The sequence below is a fragment of the Hypomesus nipponensis genome, chromosome 3 (genome assembly GCF_054491055.1).
Source record: "Hypomesus nipponensis isolate SF chromosome 3, ASM5449105v1, whole genome shotgun sequence".
In the NCBI taxonomy this organism is placed as follows: Eukaryota; Metazoa; Chordata; class Actinopteri; order Osmeriformes; family Osmeridae; genus Hypomesus; species Hypomesus nipponensis.
Window position 1 is genome coordinate 3,138,946 of NC_140363.1, and position 10,907 is coordinate 3,149,852.

Below are 10,907 nucleotides of genomic sequence, written 5' to 3' on the forward strand. Positions count from 1 at the left end.
TCCTTTACGCATCTAAAAACAAGCAAAACAAGCATCTAAATGACAGCCAACAGGAAGTGTCCAATCACCGAGATAACGGGAGGGACGGATGTCTGATAAGATAATTTAAAGGATAATTCATCTCCAAAACCTACACAATCTTCACATTACTGTCATCGGCCTGGGAACCAGTTACAACTTGTGTTCCATACATTGCTATACCAGGTCAGTTAGCAGGAAGTATTGGGCAGAGAAAAATGCACCAACCACAAGAACACCCAACTCCACTTCCATCTTTTTGGCCAATGAAGAATTTTCCTTAAATACAAAAGGAGTTATTATAGTGTATTGGACCAATATAAGCAAGAGATTAATGGACAGAAAGGTACTGATTGGTCTGTGCATGTCCACTGAGAGTAGTTCTGTTTGGTCCAACTGTTTGCCTTTATAAGCATGGGTTCTATAGACCTCAGCTATAATGTTACCATACAAACTCAAACGTATCACACACAATGCCTCCAAAATGATTGGCCTCCCCACTAACTTAAACAGCTAAACCAGAACACGTAGAGCACGTACCATTGCACATGGCCCCAGGCACCCACTCAACCCATTCTTCATACTGCTTGCCTCGGGTCCCAGTTACAGATCTCTGGCCTGGAAACGGGCATGCTGGCCAGAGTTTAGTTCTCTCTCCCATAGCGTCATAAACACCCTGGCATTTAGCATGTGGAAATGTTCACTGTTTACACTAAGTATACCAATAAGTATGTGTCATGTGGTTGTATTGGTGTAATATACATCTTTATCTGAGGCTCAGTACAAACTGTGGTAACAAACTGTCTTGAAAAAGGACAAGAAAAGAAACCATCTATTCTATCTACAGGCTAGTCAGTGTTCTGGTCCAAAACCTCCTGCTCCAATACTGTCTGATACATTGCCAAATATATCCAGAAACCTGTACTGAAATACATTACAATTACACATTGTCTGTTCAGAAACTCTTTCATCCTGGCTGCAGAGTGGGGTTCTACCACGAGTAGCATTCTTCAGGGCCTAAATCAACATGGAAATAAAAATTTAAAACTAAGTTTGTTAGTAAATAAAAGAAATGAAACAAAACTGAAAGTTCGGCAAAACGAAATAAAATTTAATGATCACATATTCAATCAAAACAAAAGGAGGAAAATAAGCAAAAACTAAACTAAAAACAAAAAGGATCAAAGGCCATAAATTCTCCCTCAACTCGATCATTAGCACAATATCACATTTACCCATCTTTACTTGTTGAAAATAAATGTTTCTTTCAAAAAGAAAACAAAGCCATAAAATGAAATAATCTGTTGTTTTTTTAAGCGCAGTTGCTCTCAGGTCTGTGACATCAGTTTTAGTACCTCTTCTGACATTCTCTTCAAAAAGGGGGGAGAAGAATTAGAAGTGGAAGACCAATATTTCATTTTACTTTACTAACGAATGGGGGGGGGGGGGGTATACTTTATATATCCTTCAATCTCTTTGGTCCATCTCTTTTATCCTCACCTCGTACTTCCAGGTCCTTAAACAGGACGGTTTTTAGGAGTTTCCCCTCACTGGTAGACACACACTTGCTTTCCCCCCCAGTGCCAACACTGATGTGTTTAAAACTTGGATGCACCCTGCATTAGCCAGTCAGTGACTGGGATGACTACATCAAAACTACTGACACGCTACCCTAAAAAACAAAACGATTAAAAAGTGCTTTGCTCTCAGAATCACTGCAGACACAGTGAGTGACAGGGTGGTGGAGCTGATGATAAATTAAGGCATCTATTTCTACACTGGAGTCCAATCCTGGCACACAGCAAAGCTTTCCTGTGCTTTGGTTCAGGGGAATATCACCCTGCTGCTTGCTTCCTGGTAAAGAAATGCTTTGCATACCTTCTCAGGAAACAGACAGAAGAACAAGCATAATTTAGTGTGTGAAATGCTGCCAATCAACCTAACAGATGTTTGAGAAACTGAATTGTATTGTATTTACCGTCACACTGGCTAGAGGGACTCTTACAAGATGAGAATCCACCATGCAAACGTATGGCAAAGACAATAATCTAGCCTCACTTACAGAAATATGTACTCATTCTTAAAATGTGAAATTGGTCAGCATGGGATACACCCCCAACCCTCCCTATAAGTGTAAAAACAAAGAAGAAAATCTGTCATGTCTATACATTTTTAGACTAGTACAAAGATGCAATGACTGAAAATCAGCTCAGAGTTAGAATATGCTTAAACAAGTTGTTCTGACAACTTAAGTCCTACTCTCTGCAATAAACGCCTGGTGGCACCCATCTCTCTCTTGGTCGCTCTCCCTCCCTCACCCCTCCCCATCCCGCTCTACTTGTGGCCTTTGCTGGTCTTGAAGGACACCTGCAGGATCTTGTCTCCAAGCCGATAACCGTTAAGGCTGGCGATGGCCATGGCCGCCTCCTCGTAGTTTGTCATGGTGACGAAGCCAAAGCCCTTGCACTTGTTGGTGTTGAAGTCTCGGATGACTTTGACGTTGGTAACGGCGCCAAATGGCCCAAACATCTGCCACAGGATGCCCTCGTCCGCGTCCTGGCCCAGGTTGTAGATGAAGATGCACCAGCCGGAGGACGCACTGCTGGGCACGCTCACGCCAGACATGCCGCTCATGTGGTCCACGCTCATCGGTGAGAACCTGGGGGGGAGGGGGATTGGGCAGAGATGCTGTCAACAAAGCTGCACGTGTGGCTCATTAGAGTGACTTGAGGAGAGATTGTGTGCGTTATATGATAAATTACTCACAGAAAAAGGAGAGCGTGTTTGTATCCTAAAATAAGGTTCACTCATCAAACAAGATGTGCGTGTGTAAGCCCCTCTCACCTGAACCTCTGAGCTTGATGGTGCACTGGGCCCCCGAAGCGTCTAGACTGGTTGTGGTAGAGCTGGGAGATCAGCTGGGTGTTCTTGGCCTGGTTGGGGCTGGCAGCAAACTTGACGGTAATTGCCTCAGAGGCCCCAGGCGGCTTCTGACCATTCAGGTCTTTGATGGCGTCCTCAGCCTCGGCCCTTTTGTCAAAACGAATGAACGCCACACCCCGAGACAGACCTACACACACGGAATACTAGGTGACTGGGAGAGTATACCATTTCATTAACGATTATAATTATAAGAATATAATAAGGTAAGTTTGAGCATCCTAGAACATAGGCAGAAGAATGAATAGAACAAAGTTGGGACTCTGTAATACCATCTCCTGCCCCACCTGAGGCCTGGTCCACCAGCACACGGGAGTTGATGATGCGTCCATAGCGGGCGAACATGTCCTCCACATCCTTCTGGGTCATTGTCTTAGGAAGGCCACTGATGTACAGGTTAGCGTCTTTGATGGTGTCAGAGCTGGGCCTCGCGTACGACACCTAACCACCAGGAGGCAGCAGAGAGCAGATTAGATTTCAAGGTCAGCAAAGGAGGATAGCATTCTCTTGCTAAAACGTTCCGAGTTTCAAACAGGCACTGAATGCATAGAGCCCTATTATCACATCAACTTTCTGTATTTTATTTTTTTTTTATAGGGGGGGACCGGTGTTTAAACACATTATTTTAATGTGTCATGTAATTTGTCCATAAGGTAAGTCAGTACTGTTTTATCTCAAACTTCAGGGTTGTTTCAACTATACTCCAACATACACTACAATCAAATCAGCTCTTAAAATCCCCCCCAAAAGAAGTGTGATGAATTCCATTTGCTTGGTCATTAGACTTATGGAAGCAAGGGTTAAGCTATGAGCTAGGCTAATTAAGAAATCCCATTAACCGGTGTTTCAATTAGAAATAAAAATAACAAAACAAATTAAAGTAAAGAAGAAAAATTAAGTAATCCGGATTAAAAATATTCAATAACCCAATCAAAACTTTCTTGAATAAACACATTTGAAAAAGAAAATAAATTAAAGTCTATTGTCAGGTCTGTGGGCCCTCTCTACTCATATACAAGGCTGTCAGTGAGCTTTCAGACTAGTCTAATAATGCTGTCCTATCTGGTGTGTTGAGGAGCTAGACAGCCTTGGAGCCAGAGGATAGTTAGCTACAGCAAATGACATGACATCGTTGGGTTGACACATGTAGGAACACCTTATTGCACGTTACCTTGATAGTTTTAGACTGTAGTCTTAGTCCATTCAGAGTACTGATAGCTCTTTCTGCATCACTAGGGTTAAGATAGTTAACAAATCCGTACCCTAAACTGTGGCCTAGAGAAAAAAAAAAGGAAAACAATAAAATAAAACAAAAAAACGTATTGTTCAAAAACTGCATACTGCACAAATAAATTTAGAAACAAAACAAAGCTACACATGTCATGCTACTCAGAAAAACAACCAAGATATCCAGTTCAATTGAAAACAGAACCCATAACGAACAGATATTTTGTCAGAATCTTCATAAAAATCTACCTTTAAAGAAAACAATTTAAAATGCCTTAAAGTAAACAGCCTAGGCCAAAAAATAATGACTGAATCATATTCTGTAAAACATGACAAAATATCTACAAGCAAACAGTCTCAAGGTGGCCATGTTTGCTGTGCTCTCAGCCAATAACGAGGACAAGACTCACATTTCCTTCCATGTTCACGGAAGTGTCAATTTTATTTTTATGTGTCTGAACTGAGGGGGGAGGTTGTTGTTCTGTGTTGTTGAGGGAGAGTCTGGCCAGCCCACAGGCGGTCCTATGTTGTAACCCTTACAAGCAGACCAACTGCACCCCATGGCTGGCTAACTGGCTATGCGCACTATTGCCCTTGAGAGGTGACGGGTCTCCCATGTTGCATTATGGGAGAAGCAGTTCTGTACCTGCTACTTTGTCTCTTATGAGCTTGGCTGACTCCACCTCTCCGATGCTGCAGAACAGGCTGCGCAGCTCGTCCTGGGTCATGCTCTGGGGCAGGTAGTTCACTATCAAGTTGGTCTTAGCATCCTTCCCCTCGTCCCCTCCCATGTGGTCCTCATAACCGTTTGACATGTCATACACCTCCTGTGGATTGATGGGTGGAGAAAAAAGTGAATATAACTTAAAAGGCAGGGTAGGTAATGTTATTGAAAAGCATTTTGTTACATATTTATGGAAATAAACTTCACATCCTGACAGCAACCAATAAATCTAAAAGGTTTGACAGTAAAATAAAATCAATCCAATATCATTGGGCATCGCAGGACTGTAATAAACACAACCAATCACTAAGGTCGGACGGCCCTAAAGACTGGATGGCATTTGGACCGAATGCAATGATGGGACGGGCTATTTGTCTGCCTGCCTCCCAGCAGTCGTCAGGCAGCAGGTACATGTGTTTTGAAGGAGTGGCTTGAAGGGAGAGGGTGGGATATTTTGGTTTGAATCATTTCAATCTCATGCTAAAATTGCCAGGTTCACAAACCTTGCCAATCAGGCCTTTAACAGTAATGATTTCCAATTGGAAAACAAGTTACAACAGTCTCCCTCTACACCCATACAGTTCAGATAATCCATAATTCACAACCACTAATGCAGTGTCAGTCAATGCCAATTACAAGCTAACAAACAACAAAAACAAATGACATATGCAACCTACACTCTTATATGTCCGCTAGTTCCCGATTTTGGTGCACAACTGACTTCTCATCTGAGTCTGGGTCTGTTTTAGACACAAACATGAACGGCTGATGTTTCATCTAGCCATCTTGACAAGCGTTGATTTCACCAGTGAACCGAGCACATGCAACAGTGGTGGGTGAGGTAAAAGTCGAGGTCAGATGGCTGAGCGGTTAGGGAATTTGGCTTTTAATCAGAAGGTTGCCAGTTCGATTCCTGGCCATGAAAAATGACGTTGTGTCCTTGGGCAAGGCCCTTCACGCTACTTGCCTCGGGGGGGAATGTCTCTGTACTTACTGTAAGTCGCTCAGGATAAGAGCGTCTGCTAAATGACTAAATGTAAAAGGCCGCTGATACTTGCACATTCATAAATCCCGAATTTCTAAATGAGAAAGAGTAGCCTCTTCAGTTTTTATTTATTATTATGTAGTAGGGCTGCACGATTAATCAAATTTTAATCACAATCTCGATTTTGGCTTCCCAAATTCGCGTGATCAAGCGATTTTTTAAATGCGTCATTCCGTTCATAGAACGTTCCGTATCAATTTTTTTTGCAAAGCCAATCTAACGTTCCGTAAACCAATAGGTGCGTTCGACATATCGGCTGTGGCTGCATGAAACGACCAGCAAGAGTTGCCGCTTGCTGTTGGGGAGGAGTTATAAACGTCTCCTTAAGTCGGAAAATGTGTCATTTTATGTATTGGGCTATGGCAGAGCCTGTTTAAGGAGAGCCTTGCCACTCCCTATTCAGCCCCATTGTACCGAATTTGGCTGCAGTTCCACCAGAGATCCACTGGGGGTGATCGCGAGCGAGTGCATGTTGAATGGGAGTCAATGGAGCTAAACGGCTAAATTTGTCTCTTTCGCCTGATTTTCGTTGAAAAATCTCCGATTTGATTGTAGTTTGTGCATGTTCAACATGGATTATAGGTCGAAAGTTGAATTAACGAGTACTTATGTCATTTTGATTTCTTACATGGTGAGTTGTTGTTGCCCATAACACGCTAGCATTCTGCTAATGAATGCTGATTGGTTAGTGAAGGACTGATACGACCAGACCTCCCGCTTGATGGCATCCGAAGCGGATCAGAATGTCAGAGCATTAGCAACATTAGCAACATTAGCAACAACATTAGCAAGCCAAAACTCTTTCAAGCATGTGTATTGACAGGGAGAGCCTAACCTGTTAGCTGTGTTGTCGATGCCCTGAGAGAAAAAAGTAAGTGACCAGAGCTTGCCGTAAAGCAGTAGCTCTGGTCGTACGATGTGTATGACGTCAATTACATTTTCAAAAGATATTAGAACAGAAAGGCGACTTTAAAAAAATCTAACAGCCAGCAGTGTGTATTTTTTTTGCCTTCCCTTTCGAATTCAGAATTCAAATTACTAGACAAAAAATTATATCCTGAGAAAAGTGGATTTTGAGGGGTATAGTTCCATAGACCTCCATTCATTCTGCACTCGCTCGTTAGCGCCCTCACATGGAACTTCAACCAGTTCAGAACCCGGAAGTTTCCCGAGAGTGGCAGTTCTCTCTATATTAGACATTCTCTGGCTATGGTAAACTCTTTATCCAATCTGCAGGCTGCAGCCGGCTGCGGCGCTGCATGGAGTCAAATACACCTAAAGTCTGATCACGTGCCTCCATGAGCCAGTCAGAGTTGTTCCCTGCACCATACAGCTCAGTTTCTAGATGTAGACGGTTACAGACAAGAGTAACGTGAGGAAAATTCTGCAACAGATAGCAGTTGGTCATAAGGCTGCTATCTTAAAGAAAACAAAAACAAAAAAAACTACCTGTGACCTGCCTTCGCTAATCCCTAAAGCCTTATTTTAGATACAGTATGAGTTTAGGTAGCTTGCAAATACAGAGGATAGATCGAAGTTGAGTTAGCCAATGTCGTCAGCGATGCTAGCTAACGTTAGTTTGCTAGCTGTATAACATTTAACTGGGTCTTGCAGCGATGCTTGATTTACTGAAATTATTCTGAAATGTTATGTTCTACTAGCCATTAGCCTCCTTGAGCTAGGCACAGTTTTCCAATTCCTCTTCTTTCAAGTAATAAGCCCCCGTTCAATTGTTGAGCATTAAATTAGCTGCAAGGTCTGTAGAGCTCTTGGGACTAAGCCACTCGAGCGAACACAGATCTGTGTTTTGCTAATGACGAATTCGGTCAAATAAAATCGGTAAAATACACGTAATGAGTAGAACATAACATGAAGTAACGCGGCATTTTATTTTGTGTGAGTTTTAACTTGTCCAGTGGGGCAAGTAAATTTCTCTTCCACTTGCCCTACAAAAAAATCCACTTGTCCCGGACAAGCGGACAAGCCTTAATGTCGAGCCCTATGTATTTGTTTTTTATTGATGGTATATTTTGAGTTTTATTCACATTCATTATGCAGGTACAATGCATTGTGACAATAAAATTTGATTAGGTTAAAATCAACAAATAATCGTGATAATTAATCGTGATCTCAATATTGATCAAAATAATGATTATCATTTTGGCCATAATCGTGCAGCCCTATTATGTAGGAAAACCATGTTCTGACAAATATTAATAATAGAATATTTTAGAAATGTAAAACTTACTGTGAAACTCCTTTTAAAACATGCAATACTTTATTTTATTTTTTTTAACAATTAAAAAGACCTTAACCACGAGATTAGTGAAATTGGATTTAAAATAAATTTGGCCTTTCCTGTATTATTTGTATAAATATTAGACAATTTGTCTACAAGTTACAAACTAATTAACTAGTATTAGTACTACTATTACAAGATCATCTGTGATGGACAGATACAGGGATTTAGGGGATGAAGCTAAAATTATGAATGGTTTAAAAATACTACAACTGTGGCTCAAAACAGGAACTATTAGGACAATATCTGCAGATTTGGAGGACAAATCTACGAGTAGCCCTGTAGAAGTTGACAACAGTGCACCAAGCACAAATGCTAGTGGCTACTTCAGCAATGCCAGTGACGTATTTACAGCAGCAAACGGCTCGTAAGAGTAAGGAAATATGCAGTCATGTAAAACCGGGGTTCGGAATGAGTGGGAGAGGAAGAGTGTGTGGTGATGTCAATGAATCCATAAAACCATCGTTTCTCAAACGTCATCTTATCAGCCAGAGAGCACGTACCAAGGGTCAAGTAACTTAGGTTTTTAAAAACCTTGCTTTTTTTATAAATACCTTGGCACAAACTCACACTTTCTGCATGTTCCAACGAGTGATTTTCCTTCAGGTGGTAAAAAAGGTTGTATTACCAGACTTGGTAGCCACCTGTTTGTTTACTACACAATTTGCACTGAACATTGCTCTGCTCTTTGGATTTCAAAAAGCCAAATCACTTCCTAACTTATGAAGAAGACAAACCCTTTTTATCAATAATTTCTTCATTGGAAGTTGCTCCCTCGCCATGGCTATCGCTGGCACTGTTTTCGGCAATAAGACTCATTTTCCGCAGTTAACATTAGCTACTCCACTTGAGGTGCTCAGCATATTTTTGTGAGCGTAGGCAACCATTTCTCTGCAACTTCCTGCTGCATCACAGAAATTAAATGGACTGCTGTTCCTAATTATTCCTTATCGACATTATTGAAAATGAATTGATGTTACGATAAGTTTACTTTGATAAATCGATAAAAATAAAAAAAGATATATCGCCCAGCCCTAAAAGGCACCCAGTTGATTGTTTAAAAAAACATGACAAACTGAGGCAGTCCATGTACACGGTTCAGAATAGTGAAATATATGCTTGGGTGTTATATGTAGGCCACAGTTGCTATGCACCAAGTGTGCTTATGGTTCAAAATCTAATTATAGCTTTGCACAGTCCAAAAAAAGTTTATATAGTGTGCTGTCCTGTGTTTTGGGCTTCAGATAGGTGTGTGATTCAGTAAGTTTCAATTTCATGAGTACCTGTCAAAAATATATCCTATGTATGCCAAAATATTGGGTATTCTGGTGGAGAAAATCTGCCTGTGGGATCGAATGAGGCGGTCTGTGCTCTACAAGCCCTGTCAGTTGCACTCAAGGGTGCAAACATTTGCTTGATTTCCTAAATGCTTTTCTGCGATCGTTACTCCTCAAAGTACTGGCCTTTGACTGATACTCACTTTTAAGTACCTAATGTGTCCTCTTCGAACTGCCATGAAGACCCTTCACTGCTCCTGAGGCTGGAAATGACAGAAAGAAAAAAAAACTATAAACACATGCAAGATGGTAAAGGTGATACATTACTGTACTTTTTCAGCCACTATAGACGTAAATAAACATACGACCACAGCACAGGCTCAAGTCAATCAGCTACTAGATAGCTTTTTTAACACGTTAATTAGCCACAGAGCTAGTCTAGTAGTAGGTAGCATTAGCTAGAGCTAGTTAAAGGTTTTTAAAGGGGGCGTGGGCACTGTAATAGCTTGCAAGCTACTAGTTAGCAAAGCGCCAGCACATCACTCGCTAGCTACAACACAGCAGTACTGTATCAAAACAATACCGGCGGTTAGTTGAGTGACTTGCAGGCTTGCTGATTTGTCCAGACATACCTGGCTAGTTACTAAGCTTACTATAGCTATAAATGTTACAGTTGAGCGTACTTACTAGTCTACCACGCCAGCGTGGAACATATTTCCGCGGGTGAAGGCTAGCACAACTAGCTGAACTAGTTATGCTAGGGCTAAGTTCGCCAGCTTCATCGACACCCATTAAACAATAACCGTGCCTATATTTTCACGGGTTACACTTGTATGCGGTATATCACTCATAAAAAAATGTCGACGGCCTCATTCGGCCGTGTTGACTTGCATTGCTAGCACTAAATATCTAACTAGAGCTAACTAGCCGAGTTCGAAGCTCGCCAATCCTTGTTAGCCAAGCTAGCTAGCGAACACTACAAGGCCTCAAAAACAGCATGGCAGGCATTGACTGCTTTGTTCCAACTTGGCTAAGTTGTCAAATGACTTAGATAGAATATAACTATGGACAATAGTCATAGAAATAGCCAATATGCTAAATCTTACCAGTTTTTGTAGAGGTTCTTTCGCTGTTTTCGGTTAAGATCTTGCTCAGTTTGACAGCAAGCTGCACAACCACGGAAGGTTACTTACTGACAGCACCCTAGCAAGTGTATGGCGAATACGGTTCCACGCCCACCAAGCTAGTCACTATTCTTCTTCCTTGATCGCAGCCAACGTAAGGGTGCATACACCGCCATCTACTGTGAAGTGTTCTTTCTAAATCTACGCAATCCACACTTCTGGAGGCTTTTCTACGACGGCGTATTAGGGCCAG

The 10,907-nt window shown here is 41.6% G+C and overlaps 1 protein-coding gene across 2 annotated transcripts; it reads right to left on the bottom strand.

Moving 5' to 3' along the window:
* Positions 1-1,108: 1,108 nt before the first annotated feature.
* elavl1a (ELAV like RNA binding protein 1a) lies at positions 1,109-10,882 on the bottom strand. 2 transcript variants are annotated; one of them, XM_084684499.1, is made up of 7 exons: positions 10,637-10,882; positions 9,734-9,793; positions 4,832-5,012; positions 4,130-4,233; positions 3,231-3,399; positions 2,863-3,088; positions 1,109-2,677 (listed from the first exon to the last, which is right to left on the bottom strand). In XM_084684499.1, the coding sequence occupies exons 2-7, from the start codon at positions 9,767-9,769 to the stop codon at positions 2,353-2,355; spliced, it is 1,041 nt and encodes a 346-aa protein (XP_084540625.1). In that variant the 5' UTR covers positions 9,770-9,793; positions 10,637-10,882; the 3' UTR covers positions 1,109-2,352. The 2 variants fall into 2 exon arrangements, with proteins under 2 accessions (XP_084540625.1, XP_084540626.1); XM_084684500.1 differs by having other exon boundaries at positions 3,246-3,399; positions 10,637-10,881.
* Positions 10,883-10,907: the final 25 nt, after the last annotated feature.